The sequence below is a fragment of the Parambassis ranga genome, chromosome 9, assembly GCF_900634625.1.
Source record: "Parambassis ranga chromosome 9, fParRan2.1, whole genome shotgun sequence".
Classification (NCBI taxonomy): domain Eukaryota; kingdom Metazoa; phylum Chordata; class Actinopteri; family Ambassidae; genus Parambassis; species Parambassis ranga.
The window spans coordinates 22,577,592-22,592,706 of record NC_041030.1 but is presented as its reverse complement, the minus strand read 5'-3'; the positions used below and the strand labels follow the sequence as shown (position 1 = coordinate 22,592,706).

Genomic DNA, 15,115 nt, shown 5'->3' with positions numbered 1-15,115 from the left:
TCTGCACAGATTATTTAAAGGTCAACAGGCTGTCAACTTTTTAGCTTTGAAGCCCCCAGAGGCCGAGGGGAGAATTGCAGTTTGTATGTGTGTGTGTGTGTGTGTGTAAGTGTGTGTGTGTGTGTGTGTGTGTGTGTGTGTGTGTGTGTAATCTTCTCATCATTACACTGGGTTAAACTCCCTCCCTCCCATCGGCCGCTCCTGTGAACATCTATACTGTATGAGATGCTAATGCTAACAGTCCACAGAGTCCAGTCACTTAGCATTAAAGCATAACGAGCTTTAATTACAACTCTTTTCTTTACTTGTTATCGACGCTACAGACTCAGTCATCAGCTCTGTGTCAGGATCAAGTCTGCTCTTCATCTTTCTCCAAATCTCCATCCTTCTGTTTTTCTAATCGATCCTTCTCCTTATTCTGATCTTCTTCCTCTTCCTCCTCCTCTCCTTCTCCTCCTCCTCCTCTCTCCTCCTCTTCTTCCTCCTCTTCCTCCTCTCTCCTCTTCCTCCTCTTCTTCCTCCTCCTCCTCCTCCTCCTCCTCTCTCCTCCTCTTCCTCCTCTCTCCTCTTCCTCCTCTTCCTCCTCTCTCTTCCTCCTCCTCCTCTCTCCTCCTCTTCCTCCTCTCTCCTCTCTCCTCCTCTTCCTCCTCTCTCCTCCTCCTCCTCTTCCTCCTCTCTCCTCTCTCCTCTCTCCTCCGCCTCTCTCCTCTTCCTCCTCTCTCCTCTCTCCTCTCTCCTCTCTCCTCTCTCCTCCTCCTCTTTCCTCTTCCTCCTCCTCCTCTCTCCTCCTACTCCTCTCTCCTCTTCCTCCTCTCTCCTCTCCTCCTCCTCCTCTCTCCTCTCCTCCTCTTCCTCCTCTCTCCTCCTCCTCCTCCTCCTCCTCCTCTTCCTCTTCCTCTCTCCTCTTCCTGCTCCTCCTCCTCCTCCTCTCCTCTCTCCCTCTCCTCCTCTCCTCCTCCTCCTCCTCTCTCCTCCCCCTCTCTCCTCTCTCCTCCTCCTCTCTCCTCCTCCTCTCTCCTCTCTCCTCTCTCCTCCTCTCTCCTCCTCCTCTCTCCTCTCTCCTCTCTCCTCTCTCCTCTCTCCTCCTCTCTCCTCCTCCTCCTCCTCCTCTTCCTCTTCCTCTCTCCTCTTCCTCCTCTTCCTCCTCTCTCCTCCTCTCCTCTCCTCTCCTTCGCTCCCTTTTTCTCCTCTCCCCTCCTCTCCTCTCTCCCTCTCCTCCTCTCCTCCTCCTCCTCCTCCTCTCTCCTCCTCCTCTCTCCTCTCTCCTCTCTCCTCCTCCTCTCTCCTCTCTCCTCTCTCCTCCTCCTCTCTCCCCCTCCTCCTCCTCTTCCTCCTCTTCCTCCTCCTCCTCCTCCTCAGTGTGGGTGGCTGTGAGTTTAAAGGGGATTTAGCAGCTTTTCCTTCTGTAATCTTCAGATTTCTCATTAAGACCATCTGAAGTCTGAAGTCTGAAGTCTGAAGTCGCTGCTCTTCCTTTTTCCTTTTTCCTTCTTTTGTTATTCTGCTTATGAAGATGTCTGAGTGCAGATTAAATGCAGCAGAGAGCTCAAACATCAGCGGAGCTACAGATTGTTCACAGTATTCAGGGTGTGTGGTCAGAGGATTGGGATGCAGTGGTTCAGTCCCAGTCATTGTCCCCTGAGGGACTTAAAGTCCTGATCCCAGCTTCCTGATCTAGGCTGCATAAGGTTTTAATATCCGAGCTGCAGGCCCCACAGCTGCTGCTCTGTGACAGGTAGCACCGTGACCACGAGAAAATACATTCCTGAAGTGGCTGACTCTCTCCCCCCTCTCCCCCTCTCCTCCCCCACAGCCTGTCAGTCATCCTGTGCCACCTGCTCCAGCAGTTGGGACTGCCAGTCCTGCGGCTCCCAGCTGCCCCTGCTCAGCGCCGACAGCAGCCGGTGTCTGGCTTCCTGCCCCCCCGGCTCCTACCAGCATGACCACACACGCTGTCACCGTGAGTATCACAGACACTCAGCAGCTAAAGGTGCCGCACCGTGCAGGGAGTTCTGATTCTATTAAGGCCGACAGTCCAGCAGGAGCTATAGGACAGCAAACACACGACAGCTTCAGGCCGCGGGAGTGTCTTTAAACTGATCAGAAGGTGGCGCTCAAAGGTCAGGGTCACTTTTTATCCATAAATTAACTCGTCACTGTCTCAGCAACACTTCAGAGACTTTAGTGGTTAAAGGTCCGTGTGAAGTCGAGCTAATCACAAAACATCAGGATCAATCAGCTGAGGGGATATGTGACATCAGATAAAGTCTGCACATAGACAGATAGAGTCACACACGGATAAATAACTTTTAACGTGCATCATACTGTGAGTGTTGGTGCAGGATTTCGGGTGTCGTGCTCACTGTGTGCCCCGTTCCTGGTGGATTGTTGATCAGTGGGTGTTCGGACTGAATAATGTATCAGGTGACAAAGGACAGCGCTGCCTCCTGCAGTCCAAATGTTCCTGCTTTAGTACAGTGGCTTTGCTGAAGTCGTGAAAAAGGACAGAGGACGTCAGTGTGTGGAGGTTTTCCTTGTTGCTGCTGCTGGCTGATCTTTGTGCCGCAGGATCCTTTCAAAGAGTTTTTCTAAGCAAAGAAAAAAGGTGTTGTTTGCTGTATTTGAGTTGTTTTGGTGAAGCTGTGTGTCTTTTATCATCAGTCCTGCTGCTCTCTGTCAGTCCCTCCTTCAGAGAAACCCCTGGTGGTGAGAATGGAGCGTGTGCAGCGGACAGCAGCGTCTCAGGTCTCAGATTTAGTCTCGTTCTTTCCTGTCATGACTGGTGAGATGTAATGAAACACCTTGTACTGTATGAGCCTCTGTAGTCATACAGTCACACACTCTGAGAGAGTTAACACTGGCTCCTAAAGGGTCTCCTGACACCAAATCCTCCCTCAGTAACTGAGTGTGGTTCAGTGAGTTAACCCCTGTGGGCCTGCTAATGTGCTCTGAGCTCTGAGCTGACAGTGGCTGTGGGGGTGATGAGTGAGGAGCGGCTGGTTAGTGACCGCAGTGTGATTACAGTCCGGCCGCCTCCGCAGCTCCATCTCACACCTTAATGCCTCCAGTCAGGAGGACCGCAGACCTGCAGCTGCAGCTTAAGTAGGTCAGACAGCAGCAGCCACTGTGCTGTGAAGTTATTCAATTCAATTCAATTCAATTCAGTTTTATTTATATAGCGCATATTACAATCAGACATTGTCTCAAAGCGCTTCACAGGAACCCCCCTAAGAGCACTGTGGCAAGGAAAAACTCCCTTTAAGAGGAAGAAACCTTGAGCAGGACCCGTCAACTTAAGGGGGAACCAGTCCTGCTGCTAGTCAGAGAGGATGAGGGAGAGAGAGAGAGAGAGAGGGAGAGAGGATGAAGGAGAGAGAGAGAGAGAGAGAGAGAGGAGCAAACATGATACAAACATGATACAGTACAGAGCAAACATGACAGCAAGATGAAACAGTGATTATATTGCAATAGATATCTATATATATCGTCGGTCCATAAGTAGGAATAGTAATTTGATAGTAAAGATGAGCAGCGGGGGCTAGTGAAGTCGATGAGCACAGGAGAGACTGCAGGTCAGTATGCAGGTCTTGAGACCTGCAAAGAGTCTTATGAGAGAAAGAGTTATGTCCCTCTGTACACCACCACTGTACACCACCACTGTACACCACCACTGTACACCACCACTGTACACCACCACTGTACACCACCACTGTACACCACCACTGTACACCAGCCACTGTACACCAGCCACCACCACTGTACACCACCACTGTACACCACCACTGTACACCAGCCACTGTACACCAGCCACTGTACACCGGCCACTGTACACCACCACTGTACACCACCACTGTACACCATCCACTGTACACCAGCCACTGTACACCACCACTGTACACCACCACAGTACACCAGCTACTGTACAAGTCCCAGCTCATGCATTTATACTGCCTCTGTTCTGGATCTCCTGGGTCCCGCCTGTATTCCAGCAGCCACCCTGCATTCAGACAGCAGATATTTGATTGAATGTGTGGCTGCTGCAGACTGTGGTCTGTATGAGGGCGGTCTCGCTCCCACAGGGTCACACACTGGAGCTCGGTCTGAGCGCATCAAAGCTGAAGGAAGCACGTCAGCTCATTAAGGACGTCTGATGGACTTCCGTGGGAGATGCCCCAGCTGACTGATGGCACTGTTGAAGTGTAATCACAGAGAGATGTCAGATTATGTATAGGATGAGGATGATGATGATACACTTGATGGAAGGACCCCAGAGCCTGCAGCCATGAAACCACACCAAACAAGTTGTGTTGGCCAGAAAGGCTGTCACAGCGCCCCCTAGATGAACTGCATGAGGTGGAAGTGGACAGGCCCCTTAAAGTGTCTTCAGGACAGGACAGGACATGTGCAGCCATATTAACCCTATAAACCCTGCGTGTGTCAACATTCCTTTCACACAAAAGCCCTGTTTCTCCTGAAGTGAAGTTAAACCTGAGATGTATCTGCAGCACACTCCTGCTCAGACACTTGTTAGTGAGCACTGAGGGAGGAGGAAGAGGAGGAAGAGGAGCTGACAGCAGTAATGACTGTGTGAGGAAGGAGGAGCTGGAGACATTTGCTTTGGATTGCAGCATTGTTGGCAGCAGACCAGGACCACCCAGAGCTGGCGGTGTCTCTGCAGGCCTCTGGGGGTTTCTCAACACCTCGGGCCTGCAGCGTCTGCCTGTGTTCAGAGTGTAAACAGTGATGGTGGAACACATGTAGCATTGTAAGGAACAGCAGCGTGCAGAGACCTAAGCTCCCTGTGAAATGTGTTCCCAAGTGTTAATAGAAGTTCAGGAATCAGCCTCATGTGGATGCGGCAGCTGTGACATCAGCCCCGCTCCCTGCTCCTGTCTCCTGTCTCTCCTCCACCGTTAGGAGGACTGGATGTTTGTTGTTCGGGTCATTCTGCAGGAGGAACCTGCAGAGGCTCCATTTGTTTCCTGCTTTAAAGAAACTTTAGAGACACCGTGTGGAGCTTGATCACATCAGACCTGCTGGTTTATTCATCCTTCCTCCTGTATTTGCTCCTCTTCCTCTCTGCCTCCTTTAATTGCTGAACCTCTGGTCGCATCTTGTTTTATCACTGGAGGTGTTCAGAGGAGGGGGGGCAGCAGTAATTGTGTGTCTCCTCTCCGCCTGTCCCAGCAGGACAGTGAGGGAGGCAGATTACTGCTCTGTGTGCATTCAGCTCCACCTCCCTGCTTTATGCAGAGCAGCTTTGGACGAGGCTTTTTGGCGCCCGGCCTGCTTGGATTACATCTGCTGATAACTGTGCGCTTCAGGCTGCACAGAAAATAAATTACTTTCCTGCGAGCAGCAAGGTAAAGGACGCGTAATCCCATGTTGGCTGTGAGTGTGTGTGTGTCTGTGTGTGTGTGTGCATAAAGTGACCAATTCTGCTGTTTGCTCAGTTTAACCAAAGCCAAAGAACTAAAGATGGTGGCATCAGTTCTAGGAGGACCATCAGAAGAACTGAAGAGAGAGAAACATTCAAATTAAACATGAGTACACATAAAACACAGAAACACACAGAGACAGAGAGATGACAAGAAGCTGGAGGGCTTCAAAACCCAGGAGGAGGAGGAGGAGGAGGAGAGGCACTGACTCAGTCTGTCAGAGGTTAACCCCACTCTGATGACTCTGACGATCAGTGACCAGCCCAGTGCATTCTGGGAGTCTGTGTTTTCTTTGTGTGTGTCTGGTTTTCTGTTTCTGTGCGTGTGTGTGCGTCTGTGTATCTGTGTCTCTGTGTGTGTCTGTCTGTGTGTCTCTGTCTGTGTGTGTGTGAGCTCTTGCAGAGCCCTGATACCTGAGGATCAGCTTCATCTCATATTTTTCAGACCTCCTCCTCTCATCACTCGCCTGAGATTTTATCAGCATCTCTTAAATGAGAGTGATTAAATTAATTACTCTCCTCGGGTGAATGTCTCCCTTGTCTTGATGAATTTGGCTCACTCCCTCCCTCCCTCCCTCCCCTGTCTTCCTCGCTCTCTGACTCTTCCTCATCATCTTGACCTCTGTCGCTCTTGAACAGATAATTAGAGGACTCTTACCTGTGGCAGCTGGCAGCTGGCATCGCTTCCTTTTGTTTTCACTTGAAACCAGTCTGTTGCTATACGTTACGTTATATCTATATAGATTGGTCATAAAAATCAATACATATACTTTCACTCCCCATAAATGCTTGTTACCAGGTGAAATTATCACGTCTGCCACGGGCTTCAGGCTGAGCTGTTATCCAACGATACTCAAGTTATTCAGTTATTGAACGATGGAATATTCACCTTCAGACTAGTGAAGGTGACGAGGGTCTAGGAGCCAGAGTCTGCTGAGCGGAGCTGTGACAGCAGCACAGGTCTACAGTTGGTCTTTTGTTGCTCCTGCTGACATCTGGCCACAGTCTGTGGGCCGCAGGGAAATCATGTGTAATCACAGCAGCCGGGGCTGGAATGGGTTTTTGAAACAAACAAACACACACACATACACAACCATGCACACACACACAAAGACAGAGCAGCATCTGCAAGGACCCAAAGACCAGCTGAAGTGTAACGTCACACACACACCAGTCACACAACAACACGCTGATGTCTTGTGTCTCTCCACCAGGCTGCCATGAGGCGTGCTCAGAGTGCCGTGGGCCCGGGCAGCAGGAGTGTGTGTCGTGCTCGGACCCAGCGGCCCTGCTTCAAGATGGAGCGTGTGTTCCTGACTGCGGCGCTGGGTTCTACAGTCAAGAAGGCGTCTGCTACGGTACGGCAGACGCACAACTACACACACACACTATCATCAAACCAAGAGACAAACTGAATGCAGCGCTGCAAACACACAGACCTACCAGTCAGTGTGGACTCTGACTCTGACGGGATGCTGTGTGCAACTAATCCGGTCTCGGCTGGTCTAGTTGAAGCGTTTAGGTGCTCCCCAACACTCATTGTGTGTTTGACATGTAATCACTGTGCTCCCTGGTTGGGGGGACAGCTTGCTGCCCTCTCCTGCTGCTCTTGCACATTTGTTTGTGGAGTGTCCCAGGCTAGGACCACTTTTACAAAACACTGGACAAACTGCAGGGCTTCATACATGTGTGGGCTGTGTTCTGTGTTCTGTAGAGGAAAAGAGTTGAGAGTTGTTTCGGTTGATGGTCGGGATCGTTTGTGTTTTTTTGTCACTCACATGTTGTAATTTTGTCAGTTTTGGTAAGTGGTCATTAAGGGGACTTTGAAAACCTCCATAAACACACAGGAGGCTCTTCTAGCAGCTTCCCTTTGGTCCTCCGGCCTCTGCCTCGGTCAGTCAGTCAGTGAATTCCCTCGGGGAGACCCGGCTGTGCCGGCCTTCTGCCTGCAGCCATCCACCGGCTGCTGCCTGCTCACACACCTCTTCCCCTCCTCTGACCACATCTGACCTCTGGATGGTGGAAATCCTCCTTGTGGTGAGGGCTTGGTTGCATCTTTGGGCAGAGCCTCTCCTCCTCCTCTAACATGGATGTGGTTTGGTTCAGCCTGTGGTGATCTGTTCCTGCCCCGCGACCCGCCAGCATCAGCAGCATTTCAGATAATGACGGTGGAAACTGCCCCTTCTGCTGTTTCTGAGAATCCTTTAGACGTAAACATATTCCAGCAGTTTCCATCATGGTGGTAAATGTTCCTTCAGTACACGTGACTCAGATGCTGCACAGGAAGCCGACCTGTGCTGTTTGTGAAGTGGATGCTGGGCTATTTTCTGCTGCTTGAGTGCAGTAATTGGACTCTGATTCTTCAGTAATAGACTGTGCTGTTTGTTTACATCAAGGAAGCAGAAAGCGACTTTTAAGGTAACGTCTGCTGCTCAGAGAACGCCTCAGTGTGACTGTGTGTGGCGTTGTTGTAGTTGTGTTTTGTTGAAACAGACAAATGAAATGTCACAGCATGTGTCAGCCGCACAGTGCAGCAGAAGCATCTTCTGAGGCAGCGGAAGCATCTTCTGAGGCAGCGGAAGCATCTTCTGAGGCAGCGGAAGCATCTTCTGAGGCAGCGGAAGCATCTTCTGAGGCAGCGGGGCTTTGTTGTTAGCGGTGAGCTGAAGGTGAAGGTCTGTTCAGGCTTGTTGTTGTTTCCTCTGGTCCCTGCGGAGCTCCGTCCCGGCTTCCTCTCCACCTAACACCAGAATGATCCGTCAGCACACAAACAGTTTAAGAACATCTAATAATGAGCAGCTCTCTCTGGATCTAATGAGCATTCACAGACTTGGATAAAGAGACGGTGCATGAATATGGATGGTTTCTATTTCTGAGTGGTGAGATGAAGAGGAGCGGGAGCAGGCCTCTCCCTCAGGGCGCCGAAGAAAGCAGCACATAGCTGAGCTCTTAAAAACACCTGCAGGGCTTCAGGGGAGGTTTCCTCCTCCTCCTGCTGCTCATGTGGAAGTTTGAAGAGCTCAGCGAGGAGCCGCGCTCACAAAATGTCAGAACCTGTGGAACTTTGAGCAGAAAGGTCAAATCCATTCCAACCTGCCAGACAGTTCCAGGTCTGGAAGGAAATGTCACCATCCTGAGAGCACACACACACACAGACACACACAGAGACACAGACACAGACACAGACACACACACAGAGACAGACACACACAGACACACACACACAGACACTCACTCACACACACACACACACACAGACACACACACACACACAGACACACACTCTTACTCACACACACACTCTCTCTCTCTCTCTCTCTCTCTCTCTCCTGTTGATCGTCTGCTTCCTTCCCTCTCAGGATCACTCACTCCTGTTTGAATGGAGCTCAGTGTGTCTTATCATCATTAACATCTACATGCTGTGCTTCGCAGCCTGTGATTCGTCCTGTGCCTCCTGTTTCCCTGACAACCCCAAGTGTATGAGCTGCCCACCAGGGACCGCCTTGCATCGTGGGAAATGTGTCAGCCAGTGTCCGGCTCAGCATTACCTGGACCCGCTCAGCAGATGCAGAGGTAGGCTGAGGCTGTGTGTGTTGAACAAACATCTGAAGGTTTGAACACGGTGACTAAGGATCCTTCCTCCCCTCCTCCCAGCCTGTCACCCCTCCTGCGCCTCATGCTGGGGCCCCTCTGTATCCCAGTGCACCCTGTGCCCAGACGGACTCCTTCTCCACCAGGGCCAGTGTGTGGAGTCCTGTGGGGAGGGGCTGTACTCTCAGGACCACACCTGCCACAGTGAGCTTTCCTCTGAAGCATCGCTGCGAGCGGCCAGTCCCTCTCTCTGAACACTCTTCACGTGTGTGTGTGCGCTCACAGATTGTCATCCCTCCTGTCGTTCCTGCGTGGGACCCCTGGCCTCAGACTGCCTCCGCTGCCTCAAACCAGAGGAAGCTCTGCTGCCGCAGTCCGGTCACCTGCAGCACGGCGTCTGCAGCACTGGGTGTGGCGCCCACAGCTTCCTGGACGGCATGCAGACATGCAGAGGTGAGGGGGGGTCATGTTTTAATCTGGAAGAAAACTGATGAAGAAACTCTGGATTTTAAAAACAGGTTGTTTCATTATTTTAATCCATTTAACCCTTTAACCCCAGAACAGACAGGATTCAGTCAGAAGTGTCCTCATTTCATAACACAGCATTTAGTCTGAACTGACTGAGAGGATGGAAGCTAGCTCTGTATCCTGTGTGTGTGTGTGTGTGTGTGTGTGTGTGTGTGTGAGTGTGTGTGTGTGTGTGTGTCATCTTCTCCAGCTAAAACGCCATGAGGCTTTTTTTCTCTGCCTGTGATCGGGCTCCTTTACCTCCCTCACAGATCCGACCGCATGCTGTGAAATCTGATCCGTTTCTGGTTCCCCTCGGCTCTCTTCTTACCTCCCTGTGCAGCCTTTGTGCCCTCCGTCTGTCTGTTCTGCTGTCAGTTTGGCAGCAGAAGCCACACAGACACACGTTTCGTTCAGCTCTACTTTCCCTCAGCTCACTGTTTGCTTTTGGCATGAGGTTTTATAGCAGCTTCCTGCACAAAGGAAAAGGAGAAAAGTGTGAGTGCATCAGTGGGAATAGTTTTAATGAACATGACATGTTGAAAAACAAATCAGGCGGGTCTTTGTGAGCTCACTGAAGGCTGAGTCACGGTGTCAGGGTCTGTCTGTGCAGCTCTGTATGCAGAATAAAGGATGGGGGGGCAGAGACAAACTCACAGGGAGGTCTCACATCTGATGTGTTGAGTTCATGTTATCATTCCAGCTGACATCTGGCATAATGATAATAATAATTATTAATGCGGAGTGTGTGTGTGTGAACCCTGTGTGTGTCAGGGAGTGTGTGTGTGTGTATGAACCCTGTGTGTTTGCAGCAGTGTGTGTGTGTGTGTGTACCCTGTGTGTTTGCAGCAGTGTGTGTGTGTGTATGAACCCTGTGTGTTTGCAGCAGTGTGTGTGTGTGTGTGTACCCTGTGTGTTTGCAGCAGTGTGTGTGTGTGTGAACCCTGTGTGTTTGCAGCAGTGTGTGTGTGTGTGTGTACCCTGTGTGTTTGCAGCAGTGTGTGTGTGTGTGAACCCTGTGTGTTTGCAGCAGTGTGTGTGTGTGTGTGTACCCTGTGTGTTTGCAGCAGTGTGTGTGTGTGTGTGAACCCTGTGTGTTTGCAGCAGTGTGTGTGTACCCTGTGTGTTTGCAGCAGTGTGTGTGTGTGTGTGTACCCTGTGTGTTTGCAGCAGTGTGTGTGTGTGTGTGTGAACCCTGTGTGTTTGCAGCAGTGTGTGTGTGTGTGTGTACCCTGTGTGTTTGCAGCAGTGTGTGTGTGTGTGTGAACCCTGTGTGATTGCAGCAGTGTGTGTGTGTGTGTGAACCCTGTGTGTTTGCAGCAGTGTGTGTGTGTGTGTGAACCCTGTGTGTTTGCAGCAGTGTGTGTGTGAACCCTGTGTGTTTGCAGCAGTGTGTGTGTGAACCCTGTGTGTTTGCAGCAGTGTGTGTGTGAACCCTGTGTGTTTGCAGCAGTGTGTGTGTGTGAACCCTGTGTGTTTGCAGCAGTGTGTGTGTGTGTGAACCCTGTGTGTTTGCAGCAGTGTGTGTCGGGGAGCGAGCACAGATCATGTAGATTACAGGCTGCTGTGAGGAATGCTTTATAGTTTCCTGTGGGCTGATGGTTCCTCCGGAGATCAGAGGTGTGTTATTTGTTGTCGTTAATACTTTTTCCTGTTTGCTGTCACAGAAACAGTCGGCGTGTGTTCATCTGTTCAGTCGTGGAGGGTCTTTTTACAGTGTGTGAAGTTAAATAACTGGGATGGAGGAGGAACCGCCGCCGTTCCTCACACTGCTGCAGGCCAGGAGTCTTTTGGGGCGTGGAGCCCACAGGGCTTCAGCTAATGGCATCATTTATCTTCTCTCAACAGTTTACTTTAAAGTTCAGAGCGGGTCAGGCAGCCGTGAAAACTTTGTTTACTTACCTGGAATTGAAAAGCTTTTAGCTGCATCGGATTTCCTTAATCATCCTGGAAGAGACCCTTACAAATCAATGAGCTGCAGGAGCAGTGGATGGAGTGGGGGTCTACACCCATTCATCTCTGTGACTGCAGGGGCCCAGCACTAAGTGGGTGGAGGAGGTGTAGGTGCGCCGAGGAAGGAAAGGTTCCAAAAAAGTCATGGCCTGTCACCATGGTAACCCAGAGAAAGGTGGAGAAGCTTGTAGCAGATGGGACGATCTCTTCCTGATGAAACAATAAACATGTAGCTGTCCTGCGCTGGACTTAAGGTCAACTCCTCCATCCAGCTGCTCCACCTGTCTGTCAGCCTGTAAACTACCCCACCCATGTGATCACAGGTGATTTCAGCAGCAAACATGCAGCTGGTTCTTATATGTTCTGATGCTGCAGTGACGGTCAGTACCTCTGTGTCTGTGTGTGTCTGTGTGTGTGTCTGTGTGTGTGTGTGTCTCTGTGTGTGTGTCGGTGTCTGTGTGTGTGTCTGTGTGTGTGTGTGTCTGTGTGTGTCTGTGTGTGTGTTTGTGTGTGTGTCTGTGTGTGTGTGTCGGTGTCTGTGTGTGTGTCTGTGTGTGTGTCTCTGTGTGTGTCTGTGTGTGTCTCTGTGTGTGTGTGTGTGTCTCTGTGTGTCTCTGTGTGTAATGTTTGATTTTCAGGTAAAATCAGCTTTCGGCTCAGAATAAATCATGTTCGCTTCCTCTCAGTGTAGAATTGAACATGTGCTGTTGTGTTTGACAGATGGTTTGTGTGTTTTTTAGCTGACGATCAGTTTCATAAACATTCACACTCATATGTAAATCAGCTGTTCCACTGACAAAGGCTTCAGTCAGCAGAGTGTCAGTGGATTCACGGCTACAGCTGAACAATGCAGGCTATTGTACCACTGTGTGTGTGTGAGTGTGTGTGTGTGTGTCTGTGTGTGTGTCTGTGAGTGTGTCTGTGAGTGTGTGTGAGTGTGTGTCTGTGTCTGTGAGTGTGTGTGTGTGTGTCTGTGTGTGTGTCTGTGAGTGTGTCTGTGAGTGTGTGTGAGTGTGTGTCTGTGTCTGTGAGTGTGTGTGTGTCTGTGTCTGTGTCTGTGAGTGGTTGTGTGAGTGTGTGTGTGAGTGTGTCTGTGTCTGTGTCTGTGTCTGTGAGTGGTTGTGTGAGTGTGTGTGTGAGTGTGTCTGTGTCTGTGTCTGTGTCTGTGAGTGTGTGTGTGAGTGTGTGTGTGAGTGTGTGTGTGAGTGTGTCTGTGAGTGTGTGTGTGAGTGTGTCTGTGAGTGTGTGTGTGAGTGTGTGTGTGTGTGTGTGTGAGTGTGTGTGTGAGTGTGTGTGTGAGTGTGTGTGTGTGTGTGTTGTCCTCTGATAATAAGACCTCCTCAGCAGCTACTGTCTTGAAGCAGGGGAGGATGTGAGGCACGCAGTCCAAGTTACACACACACTGTCTCTCTCTCTCTCTCTCACACACACAGAGTTGTGTAGACATTTGGAGGCCTGGGACTGACGGGCTGTCAGATGTCTGTCTGCTCTGCTGTGCAGCACATGCAGTCAGTGTTCAGCATTGAACAGAAGCTCTGGATTCTGGACCATTGCTTCCTCCTAATCAGGGCTGGCTTGTTAAGCGTCCTTGAAGTGGTCATCCTCGGTTTTTATGAATATTAATTAGTCCGGCTCCTCAGGAACACAAACTAAAGCCGTGCTTGTTGCAGGCTGTGTTCATTTCTGCTGTAAACATGGTGGTCGGTGGGAATTGACTCACTTTTGGGGCCAGCCTCGTGTGGTCACTCATGGAACTGCAGTTTTCTCTTAATTCTTCAGCACCCGGTGTTGTTGCTTGTTTGTTTCCTCTCTGAACATATAAGGATAATTTGGAAACAAAGCAGGAAAAGTAGGAAGTCTGCTCATCTGTGATGTATTCGAGGGTTCAGCGGTGCAGCCGTTATTTCCCCAGCATTACATCTGATTCAGATGGACGGACCGTAACAAAGCAGAATCGATGTGAATGACACGTTAGACACTTCAGAGGAATGAGATACAGCCATCCGAGCGTGTGTCTGCCGCGGCGTGCTGATGAGCCCCGCGCTGTAACAGGAGGATCATTTATGGAAGACATCACGGAGCGCTCACACCCCCAAACTAAATCAAACCTCATCGACTGCGCCCTCACATTATGACCCTATCAGCACAAAACACAGTGATGAATCTGAGCGGAGAGAGGAGTCTGCAGGAACCGATGTGCGCTCCTCATCCTGCAACAAATGAGATATTCAGCCTCTCATGTTTTTCCCTATTAATGAAATGATTTTGATGCAGGTGTATTTAGTGTGTGTGTGTGTGTGTGTGTGTGTGTGACCATGTGTTGTTGTGTTTATAGATGAACAGACATGGTGGGTGGTAAACTCAATCATGCAAACATATTGGCTGTCTCTCATCTCAGCCAACCAATTAAGCTGCCATATTTGACAAGGAAAAGGGGGATTATGGGTAGGCGGCCGGGAGAAGGAGGTGGGCGGTGACGAGCTGTCAGAGTGGCGGTTTTTGGCTGACGGTGTCATGACTTTAAAAAGTCCTTGCTGTGACACTGAGATCCTCCCAAAGAGTAAATGTTTTCTGACACACACAGACACACACACACACACTGATGCACGCACGCACACACACACACACACAGTGTTGCTGGCTCAGGTAGATCAGCAGCCTGCCAGCCGCTTCATGCAGTGTGTACACAAACCCCGGATGCAGCTGACAGCTCTCTGAAAGAATCCAGAGTGGAGTAATTATAAACACACACACACACTTTGGGGTAAACACACTATAAAGGCAGGTCACACACACACACACGCTCCTCACAGCAGACACCAAAGGCTGCACCGGGAGCCTGTTTCAGGGCAGCTGCTGTGTGGTGTGGAGGGTCCGAGGCCGTGATGGGGGGGTGAAGGATGTCCCTGTGTAGCCTGTGTCTCATGGGATGTTGGTGAATCAGAAAGCTGTTCAATGCTAACATTAGCTGGAACACATAAGAGAGCTACAAGGATATAATATAACTAAACTGACAAACTACAGCCTTGTTCTGAGAGGGTGTGCAGAACCTCAGAGTTACTGAGTTACCCTGTCCTTGAATGAGCTTGTGTTTGATTATCTGAGGTCTTAAAATGAGGCGGTTCTGAAGCCTCGGGCTGGCGTGTGTCCCCCTGGATCGGGCTCTGCGCTGGCACCGTCTGGGGCGTCGGAAGCGTAGCTGAGCGTTGCATTTCTTTTGCTGGCAGAGCTGACTTGACGTTCTTGAGAATCAGATTCCAAAAGTGCCAGCACAGAGCGGGAACAGGACCCAGCCGAGCGGCAGCAGGACGACGGAGCTGGCTCCAGTTCAGACGCTGCTGGTAAAGGTGCACAGGCTGTGACTGGTGCAGCGGGAGAGGAGGCACGGCCCGAGGGCCAGCTCCTTCTGGCCTTCATGGCTTTTTATTTTTGGTTTGTGGTGAAACTGTAACCTGCTTCCTGTGTGTCCTTTCAGAGTGTCATCCCTCCTGCTGGCACTGCACTGGGCCGTCTGCAGACAACTGCACAGCCTGCCCCTCCCCATCCAGCCTGCACGAGGGCCGCTGTGTCCCTGCCTGCCCACAAGGCTTCTTTATCCAGGACGACCAGTGCCAAGGTGAGAGCACA

General features: G+C 50.7%; 1 protein-coding gene across 4 annotated transcripts in view; it reads left to right on the top strand.

Annotated features, from left to right (window-relative positions):
- The window catches only part of fras1 (Fraser extracellular matrix complex subunit 1), a 379,111-nt gene that overhangs the window by 315,859 nt on the left and 48,137 nt on the right, over positions 1-15,115 (top strand). For all 4 annotated transcript variants that reach the window (XM_028415283.1, XM_028415290.1, XM_028415287.1 and 1 more), the window contains exons 13-18: positions 1,814-1,960; positions 6,652-6,795; positions 8,870-9,010; positions 9,092-9,232; positions 9,314-9,481; positions 14,964-15,104. In XM_028415283.1, the coding sequence (XP_028271084.1) occupies positions 1,814-1,960; positions 6,652-6,795; positions 8,870-9,010; positions 9,092-9,232; positions 9,314-9,481; positions 14,964-15,104 (882 nt within the window). The remainder of the gene's footprint in view (positions 1-1,813; positions 1,961-6,651; positions 6,796-8,869; positions 9,011-9,091; positions 9,233-9,313; positions 9,482-14,963; positions 15,105-15,115) is intronic.